The sequence below is a fragment of the Necator americanus genome, chromosome X (genome assembly GCF_031761385.1).
Source record: "Necator americanus strain Aroian chromosome X, whole genome shotgun sequence".
Taxonomy (NCBI): domain Eukaryota; kingdom Metazoa; phylum Nematoda; class Chromadorea; order Rhabditida; family Ancylostomatidae; genus Necator; species Necator americanus.
Window position 1 is genome coordinate 14,576,383 of NC_087376.1, and position 15,743 is coordinate 14,592,125.

The following is a 15,743-nucleotide window of genomic DNA, read 5'->3' on the forward strand; positions in this document are numbered from 1 at the left end:
TTCCTGAAATCATCTGTCTGGTCTTCTTGATTCAATTGCACTTCTGTTTCACTAAGTTTTCAGAATCGTGCACCATACTGAAGAGTGAAAACTGCACCGTCGGCTCAAAATCATCAAGAAAGCACAGCTAAAAGCGGTCTAAATAGTAGCTGATACGTAGTGGTTGGCATAGTGATGGATACCATTCAATTAGTCACTAAATGCTAACACATGCTTGCAAACAAATGTGTTAGACCCTTTTCAAAAGATTTCCCGTTGTTCAGAAATTTCTTCTGTTCCGATTTATTTCTTCGAACGAAAGAACTTGCCTTCGAGACATCGATGGAACTTTTTCCGGATTAAGGTTGAAACCTTGTCGTTTTTTTGGTGCATTCTGTCAAATATCCTCCTCTGGCCTGCTTGGTCAACTTAATCCTCTGAATGCGATTTTACATTACTCTCTTGCCGAAGTCGGATGTTTGCCGTCAGTCACGTTTTGTTTTGGTTTCCAAAACGCGTAAAATTGCTGGCTTACTGTCGTAAGCGAGCACCTTACACAAATCCGGAGAAGAAAGTCCAGTGGTGTTAAGTATTACAAATGCGGTGGCCAATCGGCCGGGCTGTTTCTTAGGTGCACACCGAACTTCGGCTGCAATAACATGACTATTTCGTACGCAGTCTACCATGTTGCGCTGAGACCATATATCGTCCATGCTCATACTTCTAAATCGCATCACAAATAATAAACTAGCATCATATGATATCGTTTTCCGTTGGCCGTAACTGACTTTCCAGATTTGAAGATTGGACTCAGCGGATGGATTCATGCAAGCGCATGAAGTACATGTAGTACAGTAGTTTACTGCGTTCTATAAGCAATCACAAGATTTGCGCACTAATCTGAAGTAGAAATCATGTGGTTGTCTCGAACACATTGTTTTACTTAATAAATAGAAAGGGTGGTTCTTGAAGCCTCCTTAGTTGGAACTTATTCTCAAACTATGTTTGACAAAATTAATACCCAAGTGCCCGATAATGCCGATGTTTTGAATATGGCGGCATCATGGGGCAGCTACGCGTGTCACAACGTTGCCAATACGCTCGTGCGAACTAGCAGTTGCATTAGAATGGCGCAACATTGACATCTGTGCGGGGTGCGTATCGTTAGGTACCCGCTGGCTCCGCGACAATGTATCCTTAGGAGAAGCGACTGGGAACGGCGATCGCTAATTGCGTTGCGCAGCAGTTAATGGTGTCAGCAGAGCATTGCGCTGCGTTTGCCTTACGCCCCGCCCATCACATCATCCACCTTCGTCTCTCATCGTCTAGTGAGGTGAGAAACATGTCTCGCAGGGGCACTCTATCACTGGTATTGCTTCCGTACGGTGTATGGATCGCTTACGTATAGAGATACATCAAACGATTGCACACGAAACGCCACAAATAGAAAATAAGTGTTTTGTTTAAACACTTGTTTTCTATTTGTGGCATTTCGTGGCACAAATAGAGAATAAGTGTAAAACAAACAAATCCAAACGTTTACAAACTATTGTAGTATCTTACGTGCATTAAACACTCTGAATAAATGCAAATATATATCTATATCTTCTATATAGTTTTTCAATAACAAATCTATATTTCCCAATGACCAGCGTCTCGTTTTTATTTTGGCACATTTTCAGCTTCATTTATGTTTCCTGATGTTGTTTTGTTCTTGTACAAATCTTCTACGTTTCTGCTTCATTTTTAGCATTTTCATTTTCTACTTTCTACGTTGTTACCTTTTCGTTCTTTGAATCTTTCTTGAAGTCAACTCTATCACTTAATTGCTATACAAACACAGTACATGATCTCAGTGATGTGGTAATGGATGGGCGTAGTTGAGTCACAGCTAGCCTAAGATATGCCTGCTCTTGTCTGCCGACAGTCTCTTGTGTAGGCACTTATTCGGCTGCAGATAATCGGCTGCGGATACCTAACCACCGCCCTCCCCCTCCCTTGAAGTCATCTCTAACGGTAGTTCAAATATCAGCAGCGGAGTGGGAATTATTTTGTCTCAGCGCTTCAGGGGCTCAATCACACTAGTGGAGCGTTTCAGCGACCGTTTTATGAAAGTAGTGGTTGCCACTGATGAACGGCTTCTCTTTGTTTCGGCGTTTCACCTTGAGCAAAGTTAAAGACACATCGCCACGAGTTTTACGTTATATGGATTTCCGATGGTCAAAGACTATACGGTAGTTTGCAGGAACGGATGGGATGTCGCTCATTTGTTCCTAATCGCCGTAAAAAAGGAAGAGATGGTTTCGAGCGTTCCGGGGCGCCATTTTCTACAACATCTTCTATTGGAGCGCGCCAACCTTGTGCACACGCCGCATCTTCCGGGCCGTTTTTTTACGGCAATTAGGAAGAAATGGACGGAATCACCCTCTTCCCCACAATCTACGACTCCGTATAGGGTAACCCACCTGAAACCCGTGCCCGTACCAGATTCGTGGGTTGATGCCTTTACGGATACGTTTTGAAGTTGCTTGATGAGAAAACCGCTGAAAGGCACGACTGTAGTTGCGACACTATCTGAACGGACATGTCGAAACAAAGAAGGATGTCATGGTGGTTTTGGCCAAAAAACAGAATCAAAGATGGCGAGCGTGATATCGCTGATTCACTCAACATCATCATCGCAAACACGAAATTTCCAAAGCAACAGTGCCACCTCGTCAGCTTGCACGATGGCAGCGCTAGGACGCAAACTTCAGGCTCATAGATCATCGCGACCAAAAGCTTGTCATCAAGGCGAAACAACGGTTGGAACGGAGCAACACCAATTTACTCTCGTAATCAAAATCACACCTTTAGAACACAACGTTAGAACGAGTAGAGATGATCTATGGGCCTTCTTAGAGTCAAATGGTGACGATCGAATAAGAAAGAAGCCGAAGTCATCTCGGGCATCCAAAACATTCAGAATCATCACATCCAACTGTCAGGTGCACATGGGGGCTCCCAAATCGCGAGATGGCCGAAACAGCCCGCTAGGTGCTCGCTACAGTTGGAAACCAACGTGGCTATGAAGTAAAAACAAAGGTTTGTGAGAAGACGCGAATCTGTAACGCATTTTTCAACAATGAGACACCGGTGCTTTAGGGATAACCTAATTACTTCAATTCCCAAATTTTCCCACTAGTTCCCCTAACTCTGCTTACATGTAGGCCACTTTAGCAGATAACCACTGAAGAAACTGAATTGCCTCTGATAGGAACGAAAACGGTGAAGGTACAGGCAGTCTGGCAACAAAACTGTGGAAATAATTAGAAAATAATCAGTTAGAAATTAGGGTTAGAATTCTGTAACCTGGCCAATAGTTTTCAAAATTAGTCGTGGAAAAGAAGAAGACGCCCTAGGACTGATAGCAAACCAAACAACAATACCCAACAAACCTGTTTGGAAAAATAAGGGCAATCTACCCAAGTGCTCGAATTACAGACCGATTCTAGTGTTGGCTCAGGTTGGAGGTGTTCGAACGCATCACAAAGCTCAGAATTTGAGACATTGTCCAACTGCCCACTAGTCAGTGCGGTTTCTTGTCAAGTTGTAGCAAAACCGATACCACACAAGCTACACGATTCCTGATTGAGAAACATCGTGGGGAGCAGAAATAGTCGCATCTCGGTTTCCTCAACTTGGAGTAAAGCATTTGATCGCGTTCCGCATGAACTCATCTGGGACACCTCACGATACATGCTGCTCCCAGAGATGCTCTTTAGATGGGTGCAGATCCTTCACGCTGTCCCACGAAGTCGAGTGCAAGCTGATAGCGAGAACGTTGGACTCAGCCCTCTCTGCTGCTCTCCGTGGTCGTCATAGATAACATAACAGGAAACCTGAAGCATGTTTGATGGGCACTGCTTTACGCCGATGAAGTCATCTGCCGTCTCAAGGAAAGAACTGTGTATTTGATTGTGGCATGATAGGCTAGACAGGCTTCGACGTCTTGACGACAAAAAGATCGAGTATATGACTACAGATGTGAACGAGATTGGCACCATCAGGATTAACGGTATAAACTTTTCAGGGACAGCCACTTTCAAATATCTCGGTTGACGATCGCATCCGATGGAAGCCTTGCAAGTGAGGTTACTATCAGGGTTAAGCGTAAAGTTGGGAAAAGAACCCTCTTGATAACGACCCCCTCTATAGAAGACCCTCCAGAAAACGATCCCATCATCTCATTCCTTCTACAGTAGGATCGCTAATTCTTCGACAGAAGACGAAAAAGACGCAAATCCGCGTCTTTTTTCGTTTCGTCTTTTTTCATAACTCGCCTCAATTTGATCCTTATTATAAGATCTACACATCAATAGATTCGTGATTTCGAATCGTTTTCTGTTCTTTTTTCGTTTTGTAAAAAGAACATTTTTCTCTGTGATTGGTCTATTTTTTCAAATGTGGTAATCAATAGCCGTAACACAGCCGTAGCTCGATATGTGTCCTAAGGTATCTGGGGGGTCGGCGTGCCTAGATGACAACAACCTTCCATAGAGGCTGAAGTAACTTGTGATGAAAATTTGATAAATACAGAATTTTTTTGAGGTCGACACCAATCAATAGATCTCTTTCTCCTGAAGAAGCATATCCACTTGATATTCAAAAATTATTTTTCCAATAAATCGAAAAAAAAATAAGCTTCTCGCAAAAACGCATGAAAAGTTCTATATCTTCGCAGGTTCAAAACTGACCGCAGCTGAAACATATCAAAGAAGAAATCAGAAAAATTCATAAGACTAGCAGTGTTCTCTATTGTGTTGTGCTGACAGATGGCTAGCCTAGTTTGTCAGCGATTTATGAACTGTCAAAAATCAGAGTAAAAATTGCAAAATACCGAAGTTGTAACTTTAGCTTTAAAAAACAGAAAGTCCTGTTGAGCTGGAAAACCAAGAGATGAGGTCCTCCTACAATAAATAGTTTTCTTGCATATCTTGTAAGAAAACAATTTTTAAGCTGGTAATGTAGGTCCTTCCTGGAGTTCAAACATGTCACTTTGGTTTACTAAATTTAAAATTTACTAAATCTTCAGAGTCATGGAGTTATAGCTGTGAGGGATATCAAATTGTTCGCAATATTATATAGATTACGAATATGTAACCTTCATTTCACTTTTCGAAAAAATATGTCCACGTCAAAAATCATATATCCCTGGGGCGCAATTATCTCGGACTCAGTCTTGTTAATGTGTACCCGGAGGTAATTTTTTCAGAAACTGTTTCCTTGATAGGTTTTGAAAATTCTAATTAAATTCAATCGGTAGAGCTCGCGCTCACGAATCTATTGATGTGTAGATCTTATAATAAGGATCAAATTGAGGCGAGTTATAAAAAAAGACGAAAAAAAACGCAGATTCGCGTCTTTTTCGTCTTCTGTCGAAGAATTAGCGATTCTACTGTAGTATAGCCGCTCATACAGCAATGAAAAATTAGTTATAATAAACAGAATTAAAGAAACAAATTGAACGCTTAACTAATAAGTCAAATAATTTAATATAGGAAATATTAATAAATAGTGCTTAATGAATATTAATATATAGTGCTGGAAGTAAAATAAAAATATATAATATAATATAGACGTCAGTGGTAGCTCACTGCAAGAATTAGAAGTAAGCCAGCGCATATGTGCACATACATATAAATTGAAAATATGAGGAAGCTCTCAACGTGTAATCGACAAACCAGTTCTTCTTTTGACAGTGATTGCAAACGGTCGGGATTTCGATCCCTGCAGGAACCATTATCTCTGCAAAGCGGGAAAAACAGCGGCAAGCAACGCTTTAGAACAATTTTCATTTCCTACTATTTAAAAGCAGTTTTACTCATCGACAATGGAAACGGAAAGTTAAGAGTTCGATCCGCGCCGGAATTTTTCCATTTTTGCAAAATGCAAAAACAATTGATACGAAGGCAGAACGCTTTCTAAAAACATTTTTCACTGTTTTCTACTTCCTGCGCAAAATTTTGCTCACTGACAGTGATTAAAGACAGTGAGTAGTTTGATCCCTGCCGGAATATTGATTTTTGCAAAGCCGGTAAAAAATTACTGAGAAGCACATTTAACGCAGTGTTTCTGAAATTGTATTAGGAGCGTTGCTCACCGCATACGGGTGTTGTTTAGAAGTCTAGAGCTATTAGAACCAGAAACTGATTTGAAATCACTGTTGGACTGGTCGGAATTTATTAGCTTGAAATAAATATGAATAATGGACTACAGAAAAGACGAAGGAATACAAAGGTGATTGCTTTCTGTAAAGGGAGATTTGCGCTATAAAACGGTTAAAAAATATCTTTTTTAAGTACGTTCTGGTTTTTTTGAAAGCTAGTTGAGAAAAAGTTAGCAAGAAATTTAGCATTTTTCTGAACGTTTTCTCAAATAGCTTTGAGAGAACGAAAACTATCTTGAAGAAAATAAAAATGATTTGTGATAGCAAAAACCTTCCTCTACAACAGACTCTAAACAGCAAGAATTCAATTTTATAAACAATGAGCTGAGTTAATAGACTTTGTTCGAAGTCATACAGATTTTGACAAGTAGCCGAAAATCTGAAATTTCGCACATTTTTCCGTTGTGAAATTACGGTAGCGAGGTTGAAAGATTCGATGGCATATTTTGATAGAACATCTAGGAAAACCCTCGACTGCAAATTTTGGTCTCTGTAGGTATTATGGTTCTCTCAAAAGCTAGTTGAGAAAAACTCGAAAATTTGAGGCAAAATTTAGATTTTTTCTCAACTAGGTTTCAAAAAAACTAGGGAAGCTAGAGGCACCAAACTTTCTAAAAACATTTTAAAAAAACCTGTCCCTACAAATCGCAGCCAGCTCTATTGCATGAAATTCACTTTGAGCGTCGATATTTAGAAACTCGTGAACCTTGCTTTGTAATAATTTTATTCCTAATCGCGCCTGTAGATGTCTTTTTTTCGCTCAGTCACAGCATCGAAATTGCTTTTTTCGAACGATAATAATAACTTCGTCACTGTCGGATGTGAAATGAACTATTTTAACTCTCGTACACCAAATCAGCATATCTGACTTTTGTCAGGGATTGATCCGTGACAGTACCAATAAAGACGGCGAGACATCACGTCCCGTCATTGAGTCTCAAGGATTATTTTCCTCAATCAGCTTCAACCGACTATGGGTACTGGATACTCTGATTCCTTTTCTCTTACTCAATATTTTCCATTTTCTTGGTGAAATTTTTATTTAAAACAACTCACTTAAAAGGAAGGCTGCAAGGCTTCGTTCAGAAAACATGCACATTTTACACCCTTTTTCTTGCCTTCGCACTCTTGAACCCTCGCATTTATCCTTATACGGATGTCCTTCATTTATTTAGTATTTTTACAAACTAGTCCCGGACCAAATGGTGTGTAACCAGCAAAATCTTCAAAAAGTACTTCACGCCATCTGTTTTTTCCAACATTTTGCATACCTTAATATGAGTTTATTTGAAATCGGCTATCTCTTCGTCTTTTTCTCCTTGCTATCTTCTTTATTTTTTCAACGCACGCTTGACCCTGGTTACTATTCGGGCAAACACTGCATGAAACGCTGAAGTGGCGATGAACCACCTGCGCCTTCTGTAACGAGAGGATGTCTGACCTGAAAAGTATATAGAATCGTCATTCACTGCTCTATGGTTCCAAGTGCTAGCGAGCAACCAAAGAAGTGGAGCGTCGTCTTGAAGTGGTAGAAATGAAGATACTGCAATGGACGACTGATGCTCAACCGCATCCGCAACGAAGATATTTGGCGATTACTAGGCGTGGCTTCCATAGACGAGAAAATGCGTGAAACTTGCCTCCGACGGTACGGTCTTGTCCATGGGAGTGACAACTACACTCTCCGTAAGATTGCTGTAGATCTAGTACCCGGAAAGGGATCAAAGGACCCGTCAAAACGGCGCTTGCTTGCTACGATTCACAATGACTTTACTTCTAACTGGCATCCACCCTAATCAAGCACAAGATTAAGACAAATGGATTCATTTAATGGCGAGCCACAACCATGGAAAACCATGTGCAAAATTGTATCAATTCCATATGGACGTTTTCTTCTCTGTACAGTCGCCCAAAACGGGAATGGAACAATGAGGGAGTAGTTTAAGGAGTACCATTCCTTCTTGTTCGCCAAGTATCAAATTTGCAGATTTTTTTGTGTTTTCCCTCTAAATTCTTCTTTTGGATTAGACGTGACGTGGTTTTGTCCATAATGGTATTCATCTGCTGAGCACGAATATCACTCCAGCATGTGAATTCATATGCAGCAATCATTTGTTACCGGGTACATAGAATCAGGCAAACTCTCATCTAAAGGTATTCTCATGACGACTGAATTGCCATCAAGGTTTTTTTTTACTTCTTTCAGTATCCTTTTTAGTATTTCAGTATTTTATTAACTCTTCTTGGGCCTGTTATTCTGTAAATCCGCGTTGTTTGTTCGCAGAAACGTTGAATTTGTCTGTGAGTTCCACGAAGGCATAGTCGCGATTCCTTTGTAATTGACGATTTTGCGATACGGTCTTCTTTACCAATGTCAATCTTCACAACCATTATTCAACCGGAACACATTACGGCTTGGCGACTTCCTGGTGGTTCTAGAGTTCTGATGGAGAAACCTGGATCCGAAGAAGGTTCTGCTGTGTGCCTGTTGGTGTGCAACAGTTGGTCATTGGAACCTCCTGCCACCAAACACCGCGGCGGTCACCGCGTATCTCTACTCCAGGCAGCTGGACGGCGTGGCTGTGAAACTCTACGGGAAAATGGACAAGGTTCTCCTGTAAACCTTTAGTTAACCAACATGTCAGAACATCTAAGACTATGCCTTCTCACTCGCCGCACTTTGGATACTCTTTGGATACTGTCCTCTCTAATTTTCACTTCTCCTGACCACTTTCGAGCCGTATCTCCAATATCGGGCTGAGAGCTTTTTCCTAGCGAGAAGTTGTCTGGATTTCAGAGAAAACTTTTGGTCTTTTTCTTTGTTTGTGACATATTGGAGATTACAATGCTTATCACATTGATGACTGAAGGTACAAACATATACTACTACACAAACAAATACGCTGGAAATTTGCAACTGATTTTTTTTCGCAGTGTACTAGAAGTTATTGACCAAGCGAATGTGGCTGATTCATTCCAATCGCAAGAGGATAGTTGAACAGGCACTCGTAGTGCAATTAAGTTATATTGGTGAGAGGACGTTTTTAACGTGTGCACAACACCGGCTCCCCATGTGGATCTGTAAAAAAAACTAAAAAAGTACAAAAAAGTGGAACTTTACGTGGGTAGTTCGCCGTTAACTCTAAGTAAAATTGGAGTTAATAGTAGACTACCCATTCAGTGTTCCACTTTTTTGTCTTGTAAAAAATAAAGTGTTCCTCAATTTTTGTTTGCCATGCTTACCAGTGCATTACAGAAGCGTAGTTTCCTAATGTTTTTTGCTATCAAATTATGCTGTCTTCCTCCGGTCTCAAGGAAATTTCTCACATCCTCCCCGTCCTCTATTGTGTGATCTCCTTTTTTCTTCTAGGTCTCACGTCAGTGGAAGCGACTAAGATTTTAATGGAAAATCAACAATATGAGATGGCGAACGAACACGTTCGGAAGGGTAGGCAATTTATGTTCTTTTTTTTAGTAGATTGCTGTTAGAAGAAATGTAGTTTGCTGATTTTTGAATGCCATTTCTCACTCATCCTTATTTTCCTTCTCTTTTTCTTGACTCATAACTATGGCACTTTATGCATAAAAAGGATAAAAGGTGAAGTGCTTTACGTTGATGAATCTTTTTGGGATGCTACTGCGTGTTTGATTTTCAACCCATTGTCTTATTCTCTTAGATAAACCTATTACTGCCAGTTTATCTGTTCCGTGGGGATAAAAGGTTAGCTACCCCAGGGTGGTTTTGAATAACTGATTGCGCAGCGGAGCTTCTGCCCACTGCCCTACTCGCACCCTCATTTTGTACTTCTAGCGAAACAACTGATCCCAGTTAACGATAATTCTGGGAATTGCGTTGTGAACTTTGTCGTTTTTTCTCCTTTGCGCGTCATGGGAAATCTTCCGCGAAGGAACCGTTGGCCTGGTCTGCTGGTACAACAGCGACGTACGTTAAGCTTAACATTTTAGTGACGATGATGTTGGCAAATCAGTCATTCCTCCGCCCGCCGACTCCCATGTTCAGAGTAGAGATGAGGGTTTTTAAAAATAGGATTTGGACATTTTTGTTGTCATGATAAACTTGAAAAGCCCTTCCCCCTGCTTGTTTTATTGTAGGCGTGGGTTTCGGATGTGAAGTTCTTCAGGCGTTCCTCTGGGATCAGTTTTAGAGTTGAAATCGCCAACTATGGCCTATTATAAAGGTATGATCTTCTCTGTAGAACTTTCCCAGCTCCATATGGAAGGCGTCGATTTCTTTCTCTTCGTAGCTTGATGTTGAAGCGTTAATGACGAAGACAGCCAAAACTGGCTGTCTTCGTCATTGTGGCTTGAAACTTGAACAACATCCTCTGATTCGTAGACGTCCGATCAGGAGAAACCGTTCAAAAGAGTCGACGTTCCTTGCCATACTCGTATTTACGCGGACATCAGCACCGCCAACTTCTTTATTGTCGCATTTTCCTAAGAACAATCTTTCTCCAGTTTCATATTAGGTGATCACTAGGAGGTGGCGTCTTGTCTCGGTCAATTCGATTCTAAGTCCTTTTCAGTTTCGACACTTAGGTGACTCTTGCAAGTCCATCTTTCCTAATGCTACCGAATGTTTTACAGAGTTTGAATGTAGTAACTGTAGCAACCCATCTTCAGTTACAAAATACATACTTTGATACTGAATTTTGAAGAAATAAGCCATCGGCTTTGGATTCATTCCACCTCAACTTATTTAGAGTAATTTTCGGCCAGATATTTTCACTAACGGCTGAAGAGTAGTTGGCAGCGCAAGTTCTATCCGATAGAAAAGCGAGAAACTTCAAGCGTTGCTCACTACCGAAAATCACGATTGAAGACCTCAATCGACAGCTCTGAAAGAGAGCAAGCAAAGTGAACTGACGCACAGATAGCAAGTCTTGTTAACACATTTTTCTACTACCCCAAGGATGACTAACTGCCGCATGCTGAAACCCCAGTGTTCAAAGTATTATTGAAGTTAGAGACTTAAATGCCTTTGAAAAAGTTGAAAAATCAGTGTACAGATTGTCACATTTGTCTCTGCATTTGCAATCCGAACACCCAGCTGCAACGTTTCGGTTACGTCTAAAGCAAAACCAAGCAAAATCAATCGAAAGTTTGGTCCGAATTGAGATAGAAAAGAACGAGACCTGTGAAGTGAATAGACGCATGGAAAGGCAGACGGGCAAACCAAATGTAATATTATTGGTTATTAAATAGAGAATCTCTGATGAATGCCAGATGTATTTGCAGCAGTGCGTCTTCTGGAAGGTAATTCTTCTATGTGTATGCAAGCCCTCTATATCCTTGTGGAGATTCACTTTCATATGTATCAATGGGAGCAGTTATTAACTGATGCTGACTATTTGTGGATTCATGTGATGAAAACACGACCGAAGTAGGTTTTCATATTTTCAAATGTATTGGTTTTCTTGGATATCACCTTTGTCGACATACTTAAGAAACGTGAGAAGTAGACGTATGCTCAAAGATCTGGAAGTCTTTACGGTACTGGTTCTGCAAAAGTCGCGGGTATGGATGTGATTCTTGTAATCCTTTCTGTGATAGTATTCGTTGAGTTCTTTCAATTTGGAAGTGGTGCGCACAAGAGTGGAAAACACATTACGAACTCAGAAGAAGAGCTCTAGTATAGTAATATAATAATATAATATAATATATAATAATATATAGCAGAAGAAATGGTTCGAGAGTACATCAATGCTGTAACCGACTGCTTCTAAATAAATTTTATAAATTTCCTTCTGTAGTAAAAATATGTTTAGAAAACACTTTCTTATGTTTGCTAAAATACAAGAAGTAAAAGTTTGTAAGTTGAAGGCTCATAACCCCGTGTGAACCTCATACCTCTGTGCTGCACTCGCTCCCGAAAAGATGTAGAAGAAAAAGCACTATAAAGTCGGTATTTACTTGCAGAGTAGTCATCAGCTTGGTAAACTGCGTATGTCGAAGCCCCAGTTAACAAGGTTTTTCTAACACTGAGTACGAAAAACTATATGTATATAGTTTTATGTGCTTCGTAGCATATTATAAGAACATTAGTATATATCAATATATATTATACTATGTTGGTATATAATTATATTATATGATTATATTAATTTTATTATTTTAGTATATATGAATATAGTGTATTATATGAATATTAGTATGTATATTTGTATATATACGCATATATTTGTATGTATACCTGTACATTATTTAATCGATGGTGTTATCGCCTGATGCGACTACCCACATTTTAGCCGAGACGTGTCGCCGTTGGACATAGCTCTGCCCAACCTCCTCAATTTACATCTAGCATAGAATCTACCCGTTTGTCACTGGGAGGGGCGAGACTGGTGCTTCGCGTGAACTGCCTATCGAAGAGGGGCGACCTGAGTACCTCCAGGTCGATAATGTGCGACGACGAAACGTTTTTGTTACCAAAGATTCTATGCTCCCTCCAGGTATCCCACGTATTTGGGTTGGGCCCCGTCAGTGTGCTGGACGACAGCACCTTTTTACATTACCTGGATAACTTCAACCATATAACGTAGCAAGTTATATAGCTCGCACATGCCTAAAGAGTATACTCAAACGTTCTATTGCATTCGATACAAACAGGGCTACCACGAGTAAGTAGCAATTAGACTTGTATACGCGGCACCTATTTGTACATATTACATATGGGTCATATACGTATGTATTGCGATGCATGTGTGTGATGTATAGTCGGCTCAAAACGTTATGAACATGCAGATGTGCAGATGCGCAAGCAATTGCACTTGAAGCTGTGCGGTTGGAATCGAGGTGGGACCATCGCGAACTGCAGCAGTGAAATGGTAGTAAGGGTTCTTAACCGCTACGCTGCACCGCACCGTTTTCCGCAACCGCTTACGCAACTGCATCATGTTTTATATTTTTTGACTCTGGTTGTATACGATGTATGTAGGCAATAAATCTGTGTATGTATATTTATGTTTCATGTCCAGATCTGAACTTAATGACCAATTAATGACCAATGATTTCAATGAATTTCAATGAAGTTTTAGGCTCGTTGATTCAATTTCAAAGCAGTCATTATTGCTAAGTCCGTGCTAGCATGCAGTCTAATGTTGACGATTCAATTCAGCCCAAACAGAACATACAAAAGGAAATCAGCTGTTCTCTTTTGTGCGCATCCAAGCCCCTATATGATTGGTGATGTAATTATGAAGTGTTTTATCTACACCCATCTTATACTATGGTAAATAGGAATTCAGTGATTGAAATTGAACGCAGTGTTTCTGCTTATTCCATTTTTGTGATGATTCGATGACTTAGATTTCTGGCCAGGTGGCCTTTTCCAGCTTGAATCCGACAAACTCCTCAGAGCTCGTTGAACAAGATGGTCTGCTGGTTTCCTTAGTATATGGGCAAGGAAGCAAAGACGATTGTTTGTAACCCCTTTCGATGGCTGTGCAACATGTTGATATCTTCCATGTGTCCGTTAGTACATCAGGTCTACTTGAAGATCTTCATGGTGGCTTACTCGATCTTCATTGGGGCGCGGATAGGTACACTAGCAGCTTGACTTCTTTGGTGATGAAGGTCGACGCAGGCACTTCGTTTAGGAGTTGAATGCAAAAGTGGCTTTAGCGTGTCCTTGCTGAATATTTTTTTCTAGGCTGCCGTTTTTCTTCTGCATGCAACAACAGAACTCATCCACTAGTATGATCGGTTGTCCGTCCATTCCCATTGGAGGCCTCAAGGAGACCAACATCTACTCGCTTTTGACGTTTTTGTGGTTTTGTTGCAGTTGACGAGTTGCTTCCTTCTCGGACGCTTTTTCTGGGTGAAATCGCCAGTGCTGCGGGTGGCACATTCTGAAACTTCTTCCGCGGCATTAAAACCAGAAACGTTTTTAACGCAGCGTCCTGGATACACTTTGTGAAGGAATCTGCATCGCAAAACTTTCGTATCCTAATATCCTAATAGACATGCATTGACGGAGTTTCGTTTTGCGCTCTTCGTCTTTTATACCTGCCAATTTTTGGTTGATGAGGAATTCCTCGGTTTTCTCGAGGAACCGTTTCCTGGAGCTGAGAAGAATTGGAAGGTGACCACAATTGAATGCGACATCCCAAACTTCTAGATTTTTGAACTCTCTACCGAGAAATGTTTCATGTCATCGTTTGCTTGCGCTGCTCTTCCAGCGTCACAAAATTGATCTTTGCTGATGGCGTCGATGAATCCTCTCGAACGTGGAAGCAATGAGATCCGTCTACTCATATAAGTCGACTAGACGGTTACGGTCATCGTACGTGCACAGTGCAGATTAATACCACTTTTTTTATCTAATCGGATTGTTCTTCAAATTCCATTTTCGCATTCTCGTCCATTTCGAAAATGACCACTTCCTGCCTGGGTATTTTAGACATCATTAGAATGAGTTCATTGTAGAAGGCGTGCTTATCGCTGTCTTTAAAGCGAATCTGCTTGCTCTGATTCGAATTGCACGCCTCCACTAGTCCTGCTAGTGCCACGTGGTGGTTATAATTTGGGTAATTAAACCCTTCATTGATACGTACAAGAAACAATGCTAAGCAACAGAAAAGACATAAATGAAACCAGCACAATAAATGTAACATCCAGTCGCGCGCTCTTATAGCGCTTTCATGTTTTACATTCCTAGATGACTGCGGTAGATAACATGAGAAAGTAACAGAAAACAGTGAATCACATTCTAGATTTGCTACCTGTAAGAAGCGTTCATGAATCACCATACAAATTTTATCGATCCTTGTTTAGTCGATATTTATCAGCAGTCCTCAGCAGTTTCCGTAGGTGTGTAGCACTTACAAGTCAGAGGTTACGTCCTCTGGAATCCTGCAGTCGAACAAAGACGTCTCTAGACGACATTGAACCAAATTCCTCCACCACGTTGTTGTAGTCGTTCCTCGCAGTTATCGTGCAGCTTCTTTTCTTCTTCTCATCAGCATCACTGCAGTAGATAGTGTAGTCTTCTATGCTGATGATGGGACTTTCTGTGATGTGTGTTTCCTGTCGCGCAGCAAACGGCGCACACAGATATCCTAGGAGCCTAGCCAGGACGGCTTGTTGGGGTTCACTCGACAATGTTCGGGAGGTCGTTTTGACTAAACGATTGTTTGTTGCCAAGGATTCCGTTCTCCTTTTGAACAGTTTACCTTTCATGTCATGGGCTTCGGTAATATGTTGGATGACAGCACGTTTTTGCGATATACGGGAATCGTGCGCCATATAACTGTGCAAGTTATTTGGCTCACGTCCCCAAAGCGTACACTCGAACGCCCGAAAGCAGGACCACCTGCAGATAGCATTCAGAGTTGTATACGCGGCCGCCAACATCAACATAGGGTGCAAGACTCTCGAGGTGATGGTAAAGCTGATAATAGTATGCAATGCAGAAGTATCTTCGAAAGCGGGAAATTGTCAAACTGTCGTCCTTTCCGGAAGCAGTGGTCTGGGCGGGTATAATGTCAAAGAGAAAACTTTGATTTCCATCGACAAAATTGTAAAGGCTAGTAGA

General features: G+C 40.9%; 3 protein-coding genes across 4 annotated transcripts in view; 2 read left to right on the plus strand and 1 right to left on the minus strand.

Moving 5' to 3' along the window:
- RB195_023102 (uncharacterized protein) overlaps positions 1–12,187 on the plus strand; it is a gene marked incomplete at both ends in the record, with an annotated part of 34,595 nt that extends 22,408 nt beyond the window's left edge. Inside the window, 4 exons of one of the 2 annotated variants that reach the window (XM_064210423.1) lie at positions 9,558–9,635; positions 11,447–11,591; positions 11,656–11,725; positions 12,128–12,187. In XM_064210423.1, the coding sequence (XP_064066304.1) occupies positions 9,558–9,635; positions 11,447–11,591; positions 11,656–11,725; positions 12,128–12,187 (353 nt within the window). Of the gene's footprint in view, positions 1–8,558; positions 8,797–9,557; positions 9,636–11,446; positions 11,592–11,655; positions 11,738–12,127 lie in introns of those variants that run through there. The other variant, XM_064210425.1, reaches the window with a different exon arrangement.
- Positions 2,511–3,050, plus strand: RB195_023108 (uncharacterized protein; the record flags this gene model as incomplete). Its single annotated transcript, XM_064210431.1, has 1 exon — positions 2,511–3,050. One exon carries the CDS (start codon positions 2,511–2,513, stop codon positions 3,048–3,050), a length of 540 nt encoding a protein of 179 aa, XP_064066311.1.
- A 2,850-nt stretch (positions 12,188–15,037) lies between the features above and the next one.
- Positions 15,038–15,454, minus strand: RB195_023109 (uncharacterized protein; the record flags this gene model as incomplete). The annotated part of the gene is made up of 1 exon (XM_064210432.1): positions 15,038–15,454. The coding sequence occupies one exon, from the start codon at positions 15,452–15,454 to the stop codon at positions 15,038–15,040; it is 417 nt and encodes a 138-aa protein (XP_064066313.1).
- Positions 15,455–15,743: the final 289 nt, after the last annotated feature.